General features: G+C 43.5%; 1 protein-coding gene across 4 annotated transcripts in view; it reads right to left on the bottom strand.

Annotated features, from left to right (window-relative positions):
• The window catches only part of LOC122946147 (glutamate receptor ionotropic, NMDA 1-like), a 92296-nt gene that overhangs the window by 55121 nt on the left and 17421 nt on the right, over window positions 1-19754 (bottom strand). For all 4 annotated transcript variants that reach the window (XM_044305548.1, XM_044305550.1, XM_044305549.1 and 1 more), the window contains exons 2-3: window positions 8091-8225; window positions 7824-8000 (exon numbers count right to left, since the gene is read on the bottom strand). In XM_044305548.1, coding sequence (XP_044161483.1) covers window positions 7824-8000; window positions 8091-8225 — 312 coding nt within the window. The remainder of the gene's footprint in view (window positions 1-7823; window positions 8001-8090; window positions 8226-19754) is intronic.

Raw genomic sequence — 19754 nt, 5'->3', positions numbered from 1 at the left:
GTATTGTATTGTAGAGCAGGAGTTTATAAGTAAAAAAAAATCTACAATAAAAAATGTAAAACTTCTGTAATAGAAGATTAATTTATAAATTAGACATCTTTTAAACAATAATAAAAAATCTATAGTAAAATAAATTTATAAATAAAAAATTGGAAATAAAAATGCAATGGTAGATTTGGTAGATTTTTTTGGTAGATTTTTTTATTTATAAACTCATGCTCTATTATAGAGCATTAGTTTATAAATAAAAAAAATCTACCATAAAAAAATTTAAAATTCTGTAATAGAAGAAGATGAATTTATAAATTAAAGAAGTCTTTAAAAAAATAAAAAAAAGTTTTTATAGTAAAGCAGAAATTTATAAATCATTACAAATCTAAAATAAATATGTAAAAAACAATTCCATAACACATGAATTTATAAATTAATGAAATCTTTACAAAATTAAAAAAAATCTATAATAAAGCTTGAATTTATAAATTAAAAGTCTAAAATAAAAATATGAAAAACATTTGTATAATAAAAAATACAATTCCTATAGCAAAAAAATTAAAACAATTTCTAAAATATTAAAATGACTACTTTTTATTATTTATAGAATATAATATGGTTCCAAAGATCACTTGAGATATTCAGTTTTTGTCCCCGATTTATATAGAACTTTTTTTTTTATTCCGGTTTTTTTTTTTATGCAATGAACTTTATTTCGATGCAGTGTGTGCTGTGTGTATGATACATGTATGTGTATGTGACATTTGACATATCCTGTTGTACAGGGTTTATACAGAGGGATCCTGTTGTTTTCACAGTTGTAACGACTCCCAAACAAAGAACTGTTACCAGGAGATGTCAGACAATGGTCATCATGTGTATGGTACATAAGCCTATCCCTCCAGCAGGATTACTACCGCCTAGATCCTTTCTTCCATTACCTATTTATGTGGCTCAATATATGGGACTGCCGGGGGTATCCAACCAAAGAAACATGAATACACATTAAAATTTTTATCAGGTTTTCTGGCTTTCTATAAATAAAGTTAATCAGAGGTGTAATTTTAGGTTGGGGGATGACAGAATACAGCTTATTATTGAGTTCAATATGAACTGTATAGATCTGTCTTCAGTAAGCTCCCCCTAGTGGTGGCTACAGGCAGCCCAAATATTAGCACCATGTCTGTGCAATTAAGAAACTAATCAGCACAGATTCTGGACCTTCTAGGAGTAAGAAACTGAAATCACAGGTATCATATTGATGCATCTTTAGGCCGAGATGTTGATCTTGTAGTTCCCCATATGTAGGCATGACCAGGGGTGCACCTAGCCTTTCTGCTGCCTGAGGCGAAAACTGAAACTGCGCGCCACCCTCCCCAATGCCAATTTCTTAATCTAACCCCTTCCCTTCAGCCCATGGCCCTTCTGCTGCCCCCCTCTTGCCCCTACCTGGTGCTGCCTGAGACAATCGCCTCACCTGGCCTCATTGGTGGTGCACCCCTTGGTATGACTTAGAGCCGCACATTACTTTTCCCGCATTATTTCAGCTATATATTTAATTACATGTCATTTATAGTCAGTCTTTCTCCAGATCAAGCTTTTTCTTTATCACACTGGATTGCTCCAGGTTAAGAACAAGACAAAGTCGCCATACTAGTCAATCAAGGCATTGTTCTTGTGCAGTCGACACATTATAGAGCACAATACCAGCCTGAGGGGCAGAGGACACTTACGTAACTATACCTAACAGAAGATCTGCAACCAGCGCCATTGTAGTCCTGTGAATGTGATGCTAGGGGGTGCCATTAAATCCTGAAGAAGCAAGCTCCATACCCTTGATTCCTACTCTGTTCTTAAAGTGGTTGTGTAAAACCTGGAGCTTTGAGACCACCTGAATTGGACTGAGTTGTAATACCAGGCACCCCCTTCTTGGCGGTACTGAGTGGGTGAGAGAAAGGGCATGCGTGGCGCCTTACAGCCCTCTGATCAGAAAATGCACTCACTAGCTGGTCTCCAGTTAAACATTTTGTCATCTAAAGAGGTCTGGAGCGACCTCATCAGGACCCAAATAAAGACCCCTATGTATTCAAAAGCCTGATATCCCCTCCTAATGATAATGCCCTGGGAGTAGATGGCCTGCCAAGGAATACAAAGACCTATTGTTAACGGAGTTGCTTTCTACACTGCAGGTGGCCTTGGAAATGGGGCGTTACCTGACTCCATGAAGGAGGCGATTATTGTAATTATACCCAAGCCTGGTAAGGGCCACATCATCCCTGACTCTTATCGGCCGATATCATTATTATGTACTGATGTGAAACTTGTAGCTAAAGTTTTAGCAAATAGGCTAATAACGCATGTCCTGTGTCTTGTTCATGCAGATTAGACAGCGTTTATGCCTGGAAAATCAACCGCGACCAATTTACAGCGAGATTTTCTTAATTTGCAGGTGGGGAGGAGATAGCTGGAGGGGTGCTCCCAACTTGACCCTGCCAAGGCTTCTGACAGTGTTGACTGGGCATCAGGGGTGCACCTAACCTTTCTGCTGCCTGAAGGGAAAACTGAAGCGGCACCCCCCTCCCCCCAATGCCAATTTATTAATCTAACCCCTTTGCCACAATGAAAGCGCTCATTGCTCATAGCCCTTCGGTTGCCCCTTCTTGCCCCTACCTGGTGCTGCCTGACGCGATTGCCTCACCTGGCCTCATTGGTGGTGCACCCCTGGTGGGCGTACTTGTGGTCAGTGCTTAAGAAAATGGGTTTTGTCCCTCAGTTTAAAGTGTGGGTCCATGTAGAGTTCACCTATTGCACGTATACGGACAAATGGCGTGCTGTCCCCTTCCTTTACATTACAAAGAGGTACTAGGCAGGGTGCCCCCCCATTCCTTTTACTCTTTGCATCAGCCGTTGAGCCTTTGGCTGTTCTGATCCGCAATTCACATGATATATTGGGCTTTCCATATGGTTCCTTAGATAAAAGGAATACATTGTACGCCGATGATCTGCTTTTTATTTATTTATTTTTTGACTAACTTGGACCGGTCACTTCAGGTAGTTATGTCCCTAATAAGGGAATTTGATGAGTTTTTCAGGACTCACTATACATTGGGACTTATTGGCGCTAATGCCATTGGGACCAATTCCTAGCTCTGCCTCTATAACTGCCCCATCTATTCCCGTTGTTACATCACTCAAATACCTGGGAATAAATTATTCTCCCCGACCTTTATAATATATTGATTTATTCCTGCTCCCTTTAATTGAACGCAGCCGCCATAAAGTAATACATGGTGTTAATTGCCCCTATCGGTGACTGGTAAGGATGGTCTTAATGCCCCTGTTTCTTTATATATTACATAACTCTCCTATATGGATTCCAATTATACATTTTTTAAAGCTTTTTAGAGCTTTGATTTGGAAAGGGTAATATGCTAGAATCCGATTGGAGACTTTATAGCAGAATAAGGAGAACGGTGGTTTAGGAATCCTCTATGCTTTACTTCTTGCAGCTCAGTTTCAGCATCTGAAGGGATGGGGTAGAGGGGAGCCCTCTTATCACAGAAGAAATAACTGAGTATATGGATGGTGGGCGGCCTCCTCTTTATCTTTTGGAACTTGGGGCCCAGAATACACCACCAGAATTGACACCTACTTTGGACCTTATAATTAGGGTCTGGGATAAGGTTTAGGTTCTGAAAGGTAAGGGTGGTCACACTAAGGGTGTTTGCCCTATGGTATAACACTAACTTCTCTGAATTTGCAAAACTAGGAGAATTCCCCTTATAGATGTGAGCGGGAATATACACAGTTATACTCATAATATCGAAGGGGACCACATTAAGAGTTTTGACTGTCTTAGACAGTGCCGCATCGTGCCTTTTACCAGTGGATATGAAAAGGAGGTACCATATCAACAGTTAGAGGAGGACGTCTACTTAGAAGTGGTTGCAAATACAGTTTCCATCGTGTGAGAAGTATAAGCTGCAATGTTCAATATAAGTATTATGCGCTCCTTAATCTGATTTATTGAGGCCAGTGTCCCCATTACCTTTAATATAGTTGCCTGATATTTCCTCAAAGGGGTTCTCCAGGAATAAAAAAAAATGAGAATACTTAAATATTATTTTATAATAAATATATTCACAAATACCTTTCATTAGTTATAATGGCTTGTTTTGTCTAGGGAGCGATCATTAGGACAAATAAAATGGTCGCCGTCTTATCAGTACACACAAAACCTGTCCTAATCACACAGGAGGACAAGTTACTTCACCACAATGAGCCACAGAGCTGCCTCTTCCTCCTTTCTGCTCTACTTGTCAGGAATCATGATCCTGAATACAGGTGAATCTCTGTGGGAATGGAGATGATGAGGGGACATGAGAGGAGGGTGAGGTGTGGCTAATGAGCAGCAGCACTTGTTTACAGTCTCTATTACCACAGTCTGTCCTGTCCGTCCTCTCTGTACTTCATGTCTCCTCATGAACTAAATTCCCCAGAGATTCAGCTAAAGTTCTTATCTGTATTCCGGATCATAATCCCTGACAAGCAGAGAGGAGGATGAGGATGAGGCAGCTCTTTACCTCAATGTTGTGAAGTAACTTGTCCTCATGTGTGATCAGGACAGGTTTTGTGTGAACTGATGGGACAGTGGCCATTTTATTTCCCCTTATGATTGCTCCCCAGACAAAACGAGCCATTATAAATAATGAAAGGTACAGTATTTGAGAATATATTTATAATAAAGTAATATTTAAGTATTTTCATTTTCTTAATTCCCAGATAACCCCTTTAAGGGTAGTTGACCCCTTGGCAAAAATCCCCTGTCTTATGTTACAACTACGGAGGAAAGTCAGCTTTAAATACCAATTACAAAGCCCAATCTCACCTATGCTTCTGATATTCAGAAACCCCCTGGATTATCACTAATGACGTTTGTTTGGTGGAACCATGCCAAATGACTTCTTGCTTAATTGTAAACTCATGTCCAGACCATACTTTCTTTCTACCTTTTCACCCCCAACAACCGAACTCTTTAGAATTACCCAAGTCTTCCACTTCTTATCCTACCTGATCCCAACGAATGGCTCAGCAGGGTACCCAATGTTTGAGCTTTATAGAGGGGCATTCTCACCCTTCTTTTCTCGTTTTAAACTTAGAGGGGTTGTCCCACAAAAAAATATTGTACAGTTTTCAAACTAGCACCTGGATCTGAATTATTTTGTAATTGGGGTTAGTATAGCTATTGAGTTATTCAATAAAATGTATCTATATTGCGCCACCGGCTGCTTTAATTGTTCCTTATTTCTTTAACCTACTCACTGAGAAGGCCGCACATGCTCAGTTTCATCCTTCAACTGCCACCTGAGCTGTGATAGGGAGAGCTGAGACACGCCTCCTGAGCTGTGATAGGGAGAGCTGAGACACGCCTCCTGAGCTGTGATGGGGAGAGCTGAGACACGCCTCCTGAGCTGTGATGGGGAGAGCTGAGACACGCCTCCTGAGCTGTGATAGGGAGAGCTGAGACACGCCTCCTGAGCTGTGATAGGGAGAGATGAGACACGCCTCCTGAGCTGTGATAGGGAGAGATGAGACACGTCCCTTAGCTGCAGCAGAAAAGACATGCCCCTTGAGCTGTCAGCTGAATATAAATCTGGTAGAGCAATGAATAGGGAGATCTCTGGACCCATGTGAGGTACAGGGCTGGTTCTAGCTTTGTTAGAAAGAGATTTTCATGTACTATATGATGTCTGATATTCATTTTTGTACATTAGTCATGGGGTATCCCTTTAATAGAGACCTCTCTAAAGATACTTCCCTGAGTTTTATGGTGCCTTCTTATTGATCCAGTGGTTTCCATTTGATGTTTAGGGGTTGCCAAGAAATTGGTAACACCCTCCATGTCTGGTGGGCCCCCCCTAACCCCTTTCCGGGCAGTATTAGCTTAAGACCTTACAGGAAAATTTACCGGTGGGCTGATGCCCAGGGGGCAGCCTGAGCTCTCCTCATGGCCGGCCAGTGGAAGTTTTTGGTGATGTATTTTATGCTTCTGGCAGCAGTATTTTGTGATGGACTGTGGTATTTGGCTCTGTTGGGGTGGTATAATGTGCCACAATATGGTATTGCTGGCCCTAACTACTTGTGTTGGCCCTGCCCTCCATCAATTTGGACCTGGCTACAAAACGGGGCCACTTTTCATTAACTCGTAGTGTAGGTTATGTTCCTATTGTTCTACATATGTTCTGTTCTTTGACTTTATGCCTCTTCGAACTGTGTTCGACGTTCTCCACTAATATTGGAGGCCTATGTTCGCTATGTATTCACTCACATGCTTTGTGAACTTCTCCTTTTGTTGCTATTATGCCAATAAAACATAGAAAGTAATTCCCATGTTTCTTGTGAGAACGGTACGTACTCCCTCGGAGGTGGCTCTTGGGGGTTTACCTTGTGTTGGATTTGTTCCCGTTTTTGTTGTATGTCTTTTTTTCTCTTTCTGTATACACTGTTAAAAACTAATAAAAAATCAGATTTAAGAAAGCCTGCTATCCTCACTTTGGGTTAGTCTGGAAACTAGACTTCATCAATTTTAGAAGTTGCTGGTCCAGCTTAAATACTCTGCACTCTTTAAACTACTGTGATGTTCTTATTGACCGAAACCTCTTACCAGTCGCTCCTTATTGTCCTCATATAAAATTTTGTGTCAAGATGCCATGACACAGGCGGGTTAGATACAAGAGAGATGGCCCAAAACAGATATATAAATTGGGCCTCTTCCCTGGGCAACATGGCTATTGGGGCCTAAGGGAAAGGTCCACCATAGCCATGGGGAAGGGTGATGTGGACAAAACTAGGGCAAACCTCTAGGGTAGGGGTCAGCAACCTCCGGCACTCCAGGTGTTGGGAAGCTACATCTCTCATCATGCACACTTGCTTGGCTTTTCTCTAAACTCCTACACAAGTGGAAGGAGCATGCTGGGAGTTGTAGTTTCACAAGGTTGCTGATCCCTGCTCTAGGGCCATTGTAGTCAACTGTATCTGCATCCGGAGGGCAAGCAGGGGTCCAGACATTTGGCATCCATGGTCCAGTTTTGGACCTTGATCTGCCAGTTGAGTGCCCCCGCTCTAGGGCATACATGCTCTTAAACATGTGCCATGTATTGTTGTCATGTATGTTAGGTCGTGTAATGGCACATGGCCTCAGCAGCAATCTAAGCCTGTAACACATCTATATAATTTTTGGGTTCCCGTCCTCTATCCCGAATTGAGCACAGTGCATTTCCTCAGGGAGCTGGGCAGCCAGCCAGGGGTTTCCAATCTATCGCATGGGCAATGTCAGCAAAAGCCATGTAGACAGCATGTCGGATGAAGATGGTGGAGCAAATGTCGATGACGTAACAACAAGAGCTCGCCTGAGAATCTGCACTGTGCGGAAGTAAACTCAAAAAGTTCCATCACAATTTTTGTCTTCTCTAGCCAATCCACAGAGCTGCCGGCCACAGGTGTCGGAAAAGGTGTTCCTGCCATGTTACGCCAAGTTGCAGTATGCTGGTAGTGGTGGTGGTGGTGGGTTGTGGTTAGATTTGCAAAGCTCCAGGTTATTCCCTTGTATTGATTGACTTTATCGTAGGAGATTTGGCCTATGGCAAAGCACGTGAGATGAATTCTAGTACAACGGTTTGTGCTAGTGACACACTCTAGATGTATAAGCACAATGCTGTCATGTTACAATGAGAAGAGAAACATGTCTTAACGTATAGAAAGAAATCTACATACAGGTCTGAGGAACGTTAACGGGGTTATCACAAAAATCAACGGGAGGTCCCCATACTAACCTTGGATTCCCTTTCTTCCAGCAGGGTCTCCAGCTTCTTTTGGGCGGCCCGACCTTCGTGGTCATCGCTCACTATGAGGATGACGTGGTTCCAGCCGAAAATACGCATCATCTCAAACCATACAAGCGCCTGATGGGAGTATGGAGGAACCGTGCGCAGGAAAGACAAATGTATGCTCTGGAGTGGAGGACGGAGAAGAACACGGGTCATCCACAATGGTAACCCTTCTTATGTTGATACATTACACGTGTGGTACATATGGCATACCTTATCAGAATAGATAGACATCCTGGTTGTCAGACCGATGACTGGGATCCGGTAGAATCCGGCCGTGTATGAGACTGGTGTTGGCGTCAGGTGATCAGTTGGTGCCGGAGGGTGACTGACCAATATTGCATAGACCTGGGCATAAAAGAATTAGAAATACGGTGTGAATAAGTGAAGTATATACAGTTATATAACATAGATCCACTATCCAGGGGCTGCGTCCGTGCTCGTTGCAAAGGAACACAGGTGAGAGCTGCTAACACACCGGTTTTTGCAGTTATATAACATAGGTATATATGAACCTGCTCTGTTACTAACTGATCAGTAACCTTCCGGAGTCTACCCATTTCTTATATACATATATATGTCCTATATAAGCTCACCTATGTCCTGTATATAATATACAGCGTCTCCTCCCATGTCCTGTATATAATATGCAGCGTCTCCTCCCATGTCCTGTATATAATATACAGCGTCTCCTCCCATCAATAATGGCGTAATTTGAACCCAAAAAATACTAACATTACAAATCAAAAGTAGTGATTGGTTTCACCTCATATATCACAAGGCGTGCACCACTTTTAAAATGTGACTTTTTTATAATATAAACCTATTTCACTTGATTTGCGACATATTGATGCCAAAAGCACTAAAATGCAACTTTTTTAACCAAAATGCGCCATTTCAGCCATCGCTGCCAGACCACACTTGCGACTTCTGTAGCATATTTGTGACCTTTCCAGTTTTGTATCAGACTCAGGAAATGTTTGTTATTGTTTTGTTTTTGTTGAATGCTGTTTAGCTCATCGCATGCTGGTTTATACTTACCTGTCACTTGTTCCCCCTATGAGTTTGTTTTCATTTCATAAATGCGACTTTTTGACAAAAAGTTGCATCTTTCTGCCATAAATACGACTTTTTACACAAAACACCACCACATAAGCCGGCTTAATTGTCCGCAACAATTTGAACCATTTCTGCTGATAAGAGGATGATAAATGATGCGTAATATGCGCCAATTTGATGGCCCTGCCCACATTGACATTTATCACTAATTTTTGGCGTGATGCATTCTTTATGGTGAAAATTCTAGAGAAAACTATATAACGATATATTTAGCGCAAATCAATACGCCATTCACTTTGGCGCATTTTATTCCATAATTTTGTAGCAACGTCTCCACTCATGTCCCGTATATAATATTTCTTGGTTGTCCTACTGCAGCTCAGTCACAAATGGGTTAAAGCCCCCTAGGTCCAACTAGACAGACAGGTTGATAAGCAGTAATGATCAGTTAAGGCCTAGTTCACACTTCCGTTATTTGATCAGCTATTTCCATCAGTTATTATGAGCCAAAACCAGGCTTGGGTCAAAGACACAGAACAGGTGCAGATGTTTCCATTACACCTGATCTCTGTGGAGGCTTCACTACTGGTTTTGGCTCACAACTGCAACCACACTGAAACCAGTAAAACCAAAGAGGCTGTCGGATCACATCACGTGCAGCCAGTCTCTTAGATCTTCTGACACTTGTCACGTTAGAGACCGTGAGAGTAAGGAAGACAATGTCAGAGCGGTCTTTCCTGTGCTGCTATATGCTACCTAGCACTCCATGGCTGCCGTTCTCTAGGATATGTCTCCATTCTGACTATGTTGTGGTCACCTCCAGAGTTCTCATACTGTGAATGCTTCTTATAAGATGTCTGGCTTTTATGGAGACTCCAGGATGAGGTCTTAGAAATTCAGACACTGCAGGGAATGCCAGTAACCTTAGCGTCTGATGAATGATCCTTAGGAATGCTATGCCATACGCAAAAACAGACTTCATAATTTATTAGAGTCCGTTAAAGATGTGTAGGAACGGACAAAAATGTGCAGAATATGCCTAAATGTGACAGACTGTTCCCAAAAACTGAGGAGTGTTTCCTGGTCATCCAGTACTGAATGAATGACTGAAACAGGCAATTTAGATAGGAAAAAAAAATATCTTAGGCCTCACCTTGTGCGGCCTATAAAATAGACCTGACATCTATTTCTGTGACAAAAGGACTACAAATCTGGTTGACCCAGTTGTGTCAAGATGTGTAAGAGAGGCTGCCTAGAGGAGAGCTCCTCCAGAACTTACCTGTTCTAAATTTCACATCAGGGTACCTCTGTGACCCTCCTATGATCATTGTGAAATTTTCATCTGGATTCTTGCCACTCATTTGGATCAAACAGTGGGCTGGCGATGTATCATTCAAGAACTATCTTCTGCCAATCTGACATTTCACCCAGGTTTGTTGGTTGGTTACCAAATTTTAGAGCCTCTGAGCAATGGTAAAGGAATCAAGTTGAGACACTACGAAGAGTTCCCTGTTAGATGCTTTCAGGGACAAAAAGAAGGTCTTCTATGTAGAGGCAGATCTTTGACAACAGGAATATGGGGTCCAGACAGGGTCCAGAATGGGAAATTTCTCTACTGTATGTTCCAGGTGCAGGCCTCTACATGACTTTGGTGCTTTGTTCCGCCGACCGTAGGACATGGTTTAAACTACGCCAACTCTCTTAAGACCATTTTCCACGCCATAAACTGGCATAGAACATGGTAAATGAGATGGCCCAGCTGGCCGTCCCTCTTCCCCGTCCGTGTCAGGCCCCCTTTTTCCGCCACCACAGAAAAGTGGTGTGAGTGGGTAAAAAGTCACAGATTTGACTGCAAATCCCTTTTGCGACCAAATCTGCGACAAAAGGCCACTACTAGATGGGCCTAGTGTAAGCCCCTCTATTGAGAGGAGGAACATTCTAGAGATGGGGCAGTGTAGTCTAATACATAAGTGAGAACAGATGCAAAATGTGGGAGCTGATATTTTTTTTTAACAAATCTCTTTTTATTTAAGATTTTCATATAAAGATGAGACCGGCTAACTTTACAATCCCAGTAGTTGCAAAAGTATTACATAGCAGAATCTGAAATTCTGACTTTTTGATCGATGAGGGACGATTACAGCATCCTACATCATACAAGATGATACATTAAAACTGGGCCGCATGAGCCTACAAAACTGAAAACAATGGTACTGTGAGACCTTGCATTACAAAGGTGTTAAAGGTATAGGAAAATAAATAAAGCTAGCTGTCACTGCTGATTAAAATGCTAATTAGAGTGAAATGCTAGAGGTTACAACTTAGGTGTATGATAGTTCACGAAGGTTAAATATCTAATTCCTCTTCTTTGGGTCTCTAAATGTTCTCCATGGACTCCACACTTTCAGAAACTTGGAGTGAGATCTAGTTGCCCATCCTGCCAATTCTTCCATCAGATCTATCTGATAAATTTTATCATACCAATCCTCCAGTGATAGAGGAGAGGTGTTTAACCAGTTAAGGGGAATAAGCAGCCTGGCCGTCTGGACTAACAGGGTTGGTAAATCAGCCAATGGTGGTTGCCCTTTCTTTGAAGAAAACCACAAAAGTACAGATTGAGGAGAGAGCTCAATCGTGGAATTTTGAGCTCTACTTGGTCCCAGAAGGGGCGGATCAGTGGGCAAAACCACATGATATGACCTAATGTACCTTTCTGCGATTTGCATCTCCAGCACAGATCGTTATTTGCAATGCCCATTTTGAAGAGCTTAAAAGGAATCATCATACCATCCAGTCATGGTTTTAAAAGAATGTTCCTGTGTATTTATACATCTGGAAAAACCATGGGATCTCAGAAAGATCTGATCTACTTCTTGCGGGGTGAAGGACCTATCCAGGTCCTCTTCCCAAGCTCTTATGAAAGCTGGGGTTACTTCACCTTTTTTGGAAAGCAACCATTTGTAAAGGAGCGAGATACTGTGTCTTGGAATTGTATTATGAGATGTAAGTTGTTCAAACCAAGTGGGGGTAAAGGCAAGAAATTCCCGTCTTTAATGAATCTGGAGCAGAGGGACGAGTTATCACCTGTGGATTTCAAATCCGCTAATATGGAGGTTAGAGGGACACCGTCCAACTTGCTCCAAAATTGTGGAATGTGGGAGAAGTCTGTATTTAACAGGAAAGGGATTGCTTTTGCAGGTAAGTTATTTGGTGGGTTCCGAGAAGAGCTTTACTTCAGATTTAATTCTGTGGATGTTCAAGTAGAGCCCTTTGGATAATCCCATTGGCGCTACGTTTTGGGTACCAATGCACCAAAGCCCAGCATATTGTTTCTCTGACAATAATTCTAGCTCGATATCCGAGCCCAATATTCGGTATTTGGGGATGCATAATTGTAACCATCATTTTAACTGTATAGCTTTATAGTAGTGATTTAAATCTGGTAACCCAAATCCGCCATGCAAGCGAGTTCAAATTAACCTATCATGAGCTAATCTAGGTTTTTTGTTTTTCCACAGGAAGGAAGTAAAAGTCTGTTTGACTCGTCTAAAAAATTAGTGGGGGAGGTGGATGGGGACCATTTGAAGAAGATACAACAGCTTTGGCACTATGTATGTCTGTAGCAAATTATTTCGGCCCATCCAGGACACCCATGGGAGAGACAGCGATTGTAGCTGATCTTGGATCTTCTTCAGAAGGGGTAAGTAGTTAGAACTGAACAAGTTGGCGGGATTGTTTGTAAGTTCTATTCCCAGATAAGTAAGGGAGTCCATGATCCATCTAAAGGGGTAAGATGTTTTAAGGTGATGCATTGTGTGGGACGATAGCGCCACGCCCATAGCCACAGATTTAGTGTAATTGATTTTAAAGTTGGATAGGGATCCAAAGTTGGAAAAAGGTCCAGGAGCTTGTTTGGGGTTTGTTATCATTAGCGTTAAATCGTCCGCAAAGGCTGCGCATTTGTGTTCTATTTTGTTTATTGATAGGCGTTGGATCCGTAGGTTATCCCGGAACGCCTGGCGCAATGTCTCCCTCACTATTATGAACAGAGACGGGGATAAGGGGCACCCCTGCTGGGTCCCGTTAGTGATGCTAAACGGTCTGGATAGGGTACCATTGACCCTCACCCTAGCGCTAGCGGCCTGATACAAGGACATGAACGAGTCAGGAACTCCAAACCTGTGAAGAGTGCGTTGGGTGTAAAGCCAATCAACCCGATCGAAGGCCTTCTCCGCGTCTGTGCTTAAGAGTACCAGAGGCTGTGAGTTATATTTGTCCCATTAAATAGCATTAATAAGTCGACAGGACTGGAAATTCCCTTCCCGGCCTGTTACAAAGCCCGCTTGCTCTTTGTTAATTATCTGTGGAATTATAGTATTCAATCTAGATGCTAACAGTTTTGCCCATATTTTTATATCTAGATTGAGCAAAGAAATAGGCCAATAATTGCCACATTCTCTCGCATCTTTGCCCTTTTTGGTTATGGTTATTGTGGCCTCTAGCGTTTGTTTTGGGGGGGCTTCTCCTTCCGCCAGGGCCTGGCATCACTTTGTTAAATGCGGGGATAAGACTGGAAGAAGTTTCCTAGAATAACCTAACGGTAGGCCATCCGGGCCTGGGGCCTTACTTTTGATTATTTTTAGAGTCTCATCTTCTGAGAAGGGCTGTATTAGAGAGGAGCAGTCTTCAAGTGAGGTTGTTACAGGAGTGTGGTCAGAGATTGTAATAGGGTGTGTAATCCTATGGAAGACTTTTTTAGCATTTCTATGTGAGGACTAGACAGGAAAATATAATCTAACCGCTGATACGAGCGTTGTACTGCTGAATAGCATGAGTAATCTTTCACCAATCTTCAACGTCCTCCAATTGTCAATTCAGGCACCTCTCCTAGTAATCTCTGAATACCTCCCAACGTTCTTTGTGAGATTGTGGAACTTCCCAGTGTCGTGTCAATGCTCGGATTTAGAGACACATTAATGTCTCCTCCTATTATTTTTATCCCTTCAGCAAACTCTTGAAACTTGGCCAGAGTCGACTTGAGCCAGCGATGTTGTCTGATATTGGGGGCATATAGGCCGGCAAGCGTTACTAATAGTCTGCACCAATATGAATCTGCGGTCGGAGTCTTGCTGAGCTACCACTGGTACGTTTTTTTACTGATTGCGATACTAACACCTCTTGCGGAAGAGCTATATGTGCTATGAAACCACCAGAGAAGTGCACATTGGATATAAATGGGATTTTTCCCTTCCTGAAGGAAACATACCGTATTTTTCGCCGTATAAGACGCACTTTTTCTTCCCCCAAAATGGGGGAGAAATGCCCCTGCGTCTTATACGGCGAATGCAGTCAGTTTTACATCGCTGGCAGCGATGTAAAGAGAGCGAGGACTCGGGGAGGGACTGGGAGGAGGAGCTGGGGCCGGCAATAGCGGCGGGGCGGTGCAGTCACTGTACTAAAGGCCCGCCCCGCCGCTCCGGTGTACTAATAAAATATGTCATATTCAATGAATGGTTATTAAATATGCCCCTTTATGCTTAATAGTACCTTAAATCCTTAGCGCTTCAGTAGTATGCAGGCTGGGCGGGCGGCAGCGTAACTCCCTGATGTCACGTGCCTGCGCCGCCTACTTTATGAATGAAGCAGGCGGCGCAGGCAAGTGACGTCAGTGAGTGACGCGCCGCGCCGCGCCGGCTGCCCGGCCTGCCGGCATTGTACTGAAGCGCTTCGGATTTAAGGTACTTTTAGGAATAAAGAGGCATATTTAAAAACTATTAATTGAATAAGACATATGATATTAGTATACAGGAGCGGCGGGGGATCTGTGGATGGCACAGTTATGGGCTGGGAGGGTCTGTGGATGACACATGTATAATAGTGCCATCCACAGATCCCCCCCTGTAACAGTGCCAGCCACAGATCCCCCTGTAACAGTGAAAGCCACAGATCCCCCCATAACAGTGTCCGTCATCCACAGTTCCCCCCTAACAGTGTCCGTCATCCACAGTTCCCCCCTAACAGTGTCCGTCATCCACAGTTCCCCCCATAACAGTGTCCGTCATCCACAGTTCCCCCCATAACAGTGTCCGTCATCCACAGATCCCCCCATAAGTGTCAGTCATCCACAGATCCCCCCATAACAGTGTCAGTCATCCACAGATCCCCCCATAACAGTGTCCGTCATCTACAGATCCCCCCATAACAGTGTCCGTCATCCACAGATCCCCCCATAACAGTGTCCGTCATCCACAGATCCCCAGTAATAGTGCCATCCACAGACCACCTAGTTCCAAACCCACAGCACACCTTTTGGTTAAAAATATTTTTTTTCTTATTTTCCTCCCCAAAAACCTAGGTGCGTCTTATACGCCGGTGCGTCTTATACGGCGAAAAATACGGTATGTCGCTTCCAATTTTTTTCAGAAGTGTGGAACCTTGGGATCCTTTTTGGGGCGTATTGAGCCCTCTAACATTAAAGGTGCTTATCTTCAATTCTGCCATAACAGTGGCCTTAGTGTGTAAAGAATAACAAGCAAGGTGTAAGAACCAACATTATAACATTTGAGCTGCAAATATAAAAACCACGTGAGCTTAGTACCTGGTGGGTGAAGGTACGGCATATAACAAAAGAGGTAAGAACAACAAAACATAGAAAGTGTACCCAGGTGGCATTGGTACTATACCCCTGTGTAATGATAGATTCACAGAGACATCCTAACCCGTGCTCTCCACACCCGTGCTTCTGTTATCTGTATGCCTGTCTAGTCAAAATATGCTAGTGTGACGCATACAGATGGCAGAGATTAAAGCTAACATGAAAAATGCACGTCTTCAAAAGTAAAACGCAACTTTCACCACTCCAGCTCTACAGCCTGCTGCATGGATACTCAAATGTGCACAGTCACCTATACCTAATTGTCTGACTGTAGTAGGTTACTGCCTCAGAAACCACTAGACCTTAATAAGGGAAAGTGGTGAGTCACTTCTTTAACTGGTTCCAAGGTGTAGTAATCTTGAGGCCCGGAGTGTGTTGCAGTCTAATGAGTTCAGGAGCTGTCTTTCCTCCCAGTTGCTTTTCTACTGGTGAAGGGTTTACGCTCGCTAACTTGCTCCCAAGCGTCTGGAGCAGGAACTTGTGGTAATCTTGCGACTGTACTATCCACTGGCAACCAGGAGTTCAACGAGATTGGAGATATGTCCAGGACTTTCCACGCTGCAGGCAGATCTCGTGGTGAACGGACAGTACAGCGATGTCCGTTGTTGGCAAAAGTGATCCCAAAAGGATAGAGCCACATATATAGTAGCTTATGATTTCTCAGGTAGTCTGTTAGCGGTTTTAAAACCCTGCGTTTGGCCAGGGTAGAGGAGGATAAGTCCTGGAACATTAGGACCTGTGAGTCGCCATATTTGATTTCCACCTTCTTGCAGGATGCTTACAAAATGGCTGCTGTGTCTTTGTAGCTTAGGAGGCCACATATAACATCTCTGGGGGGGTTCCTCCTTTCTGGGAGTGGGGCGCAGGGAGCGATGTATTCTCTCAATGACAATACCTGCAGCCCTCTCCTCTCCCAGTAGATTCGCAAACATTGCCTTGCCGGCCTGTTCTAGCTCTTCTGGAGCTACTAACTCAGCAAGCCCTTTAAATCTAACATTTTTCCGCCTACTTCTATTTTCTTGATCCTCAATCATGAGGAAAGCATGATTCAGGGAGTCTATCTGTGCGCCCATTACATTTATCATGGCTGTGCTGTGTGTCTCTGCCGGGCTTCTAGCTGCTCCACCCGATTGCCCAGGGCACGCATATCTTGCCTTAAATTACGTACCTCCTGTATCAGCAGAGCCAGGGCTTGTGACAGCATTTCTTTGAAGAAGGCTTTTGTGAGTGCTTCAGTGTTTCTATGTATTCAGAGTCTCCTACATCCTCCTCCTCTGAATTCCGCTCTGTAACTGCGGGCGCCATCTTGGACGCGCGGGCAGGGGATGATACCGTTCTCTTATTCAGGAATCTATCCATGTCTGCCTGACTTTTCTTCGGTCCTGGAAGTTTCAGGAGCATTCCTGGATCTGTCCCTACCGATTTTTCCCATCTTAGAGCTATGAGTCACGTGCTAAGCAATGAAGCACGGGTACCTATGGAGAGAGCTCTTTCTCAAGCCTCCATCTTAAACAGTGGCTAGGCTCCGCCCCCCGTGAGAGCTTATAGTTAAGCCTGTCCTGGACCTCGGTACCATCCAGGGCAAGGAAGAACATACTAGAGCCTGGTCAGTCTAGTCTGAGACACAAGTGAGGACAGATTTAAAATGTGAGAGCTGACGTTCAATCTGTCCTGGACCTAGGTACCAGCTAGGGCAAGGCCAAAAGAAGGACTTTATCTACTGGAGAAGCAGGCCAGATGAAAAGAGGGAGTATAGAGTCAAAGTCATTGGAGAACTGCTGTCCTAAGAGGACCACCAAATATCCATTGCTTTGTGTTGAGGAGTATTCTTCTGGTGCCTTAGCCATCTGTGTGACTGCACTGCCCACATCGCTTACTTAAAGTGTAAACTTGCAGGATCAGAACTAAGGGTGGGTTTGCATCACGTTTTCCCCAGTCCTGTAAAAACCATATTTTTTTTATTTTTTTTACAATGGAACTCTACACTGTATGGCATCAGTCTGGGGCATCTGTTTAACTTATACATTATTTTCTGACATTTACTTTCCACTCTGTTGGTTGCATCGCTTTGCACAAAGTATTACCCCCCATGCCTGGATGTTTAACTACAAGCTAGAGAAGTGCAGCGTGACAAAGGAGGAAGACTGCTTTAAAGAGACACTTTAGTCTATCAACTACCTGTGCAGCTGTGAAACCTGTAACATCTGTGGAAAGTGCATTTTATGTACCAACTGCCAGTCCACTGCATGCTAAGGACGGTCCTGATTCGTTTGAATTTTAATTCTCCAGTAAAGAACTGTTGTGCTGCACAACTGCCTCATCACTGCTTCCTGCACCGTTACGCTACAAATTTTTGTGCTGTTATGAACCGGGACCTGGCACTGTGCCTCAAAACTGTCTATGCCAAGGGCACCTCAACTGTCATCAGGCAGTAGAACCTCAGAACTAGAGTGTGTCTTGAAGGGAAGAAAGGTTCACCTTTGCCATCACTGCCCAGTCCAGGCGAGCGACAGAGTGAGTGAGTATGGCGACCTCCATTCCTGCTGCTATCACTCCTATCTTCTCTGCACAGGGCTCCATCAAACACTTGGGTCTCCTCAACAATAAGTAAAATGTATACACTCAAGTTCAGAAAATTCCCAATAGATGCCTTTTTCTCCCAACACAAGCAATAATCCAATTGTTCTTCATCTTCTCCAAGGCTTCCAGATCAATTACAAGGAGTCACAGCTAGGTGCAACTCAACTTTGATTATAAACTCTCATCGGCTAGCTATAAAGTTGTCATCAGAGAAGAGAGATGCAATCCCGAAGGGCACAAGTCACAAGAGCCTAGACAAGGGTTTGTTGGGTGTATCTATAAACTTGCCAAGAGCTGAAGTGGGTGCCGAAAACCCAGCATCTGCTACGTGATAAAGCTCAGATTCCGCCGCCCCAGAAAGTCCTCATTATAGATGACTGCCTGGAGCTGTGGTGTTCATGTAGACAGATTGTGAGTTCTAAACATGCTGCACAAGAAGAAAGGGTTGTCATCCATCCTGAAAGATCTCAGGGCTGTCAGACTGGCTTCAGCTCACCTCCGACCATACCTGCCCAACCACCAAATGCTTGTTCAGTCAAACTACTTATCAAACGTTTATATCAACAAACAGGTTGCAAGGAGCCTCATCCAGAAGATTGGAGCCTCAACTCTACAATTTTTTTGAAAAAGTGATGAAAACCAACTCTGGATGTCACCGCGACAGAGGGAAATACTAAGGTACACAACTTTGCTCTCTGTATCACTCTCACCATGCTCTACTGACAGATGATCTGTCAATTAGTTGGGAAGAGAAGCTAGTGTATTTATATATTCCCATTTCCTCCATCAGTGCCGAGACTGACCAAGAAGACTCTGGCTATGACTTCTGTCCGCATCTCTATTCTCCCATTCTGTCCCTCACATGGCCTGGTTCTTGCTCCTCGGGTTATTCTTGATGGGCATTTCCAGGGACTGGATCGGTCTTCCAGGCATTCTGGACTTTCTCTTCCAAAAAGGGTTTCCTCTTTGAAGCTGGAAAGGGCAACCTGTTAAACTTAGGATTTCCACTGAGGTTCTTGGCACTATGTTAGTTGCCTGAAAGACTACAACATTTTTACGGAATAGATTCAATAATAATTGAAAGGTGCAGTTCACCACCATCAACGCAAAGTTCCAAAGCAAGGTTTTTATGTTGTCACGGCCTTAAAAAAAATCTCAGTCCAGCATCCATTGTCCTGAACCTTCTTGTGTCTTGTCCACAGTGTTAGCTGTGCTGATGAAACATCAGTTTAATCTATGGGAAGACTCTTCAGGATACCACTGTCAGAGGAGAAGTCTTAACATATATACAAAAGACCGATACCTTCAGAAAATCTGAGACCCTGCTTCTTCAACATCAAGGGCTCAATAAAAGCCAGAGAGCAAGTAATACCACTAGCTTGGTGGATCAGGGGAACTACTATGAAGTGCTACAAGCTTTTTCATGTAAGAGCGCACATCACCTGCTCCACCGCTACCTCCTGGACTGAACTGCGGCGTAATCCACTAGAACAAATTGGCAATGCTGCCACATGGTCAACATCTTCACCCTTAATGAAGAATCACAGGCTAGACATTGCCACTTCAGAGGGCCCTTGAAATGG

This window comes from Bufo gargarizans, chromosome 9, assembly GCF_014858855.1.
Source record: "Bufo gargarizans isolate SCDJY-AF-19 chromosome 9, ASM1485885v1, whole genome shotgun sequence".
In the NCBI taxonomy this organism is placed as follows: Eukaryota; Metazoa; Chordata; class Amphibia; order Anura; family Bufonidae; genus Bufo; species Bufo gargarizans.
This window is presented reverse-complemented; position numbering and strand designations above follow the sequence as displayed.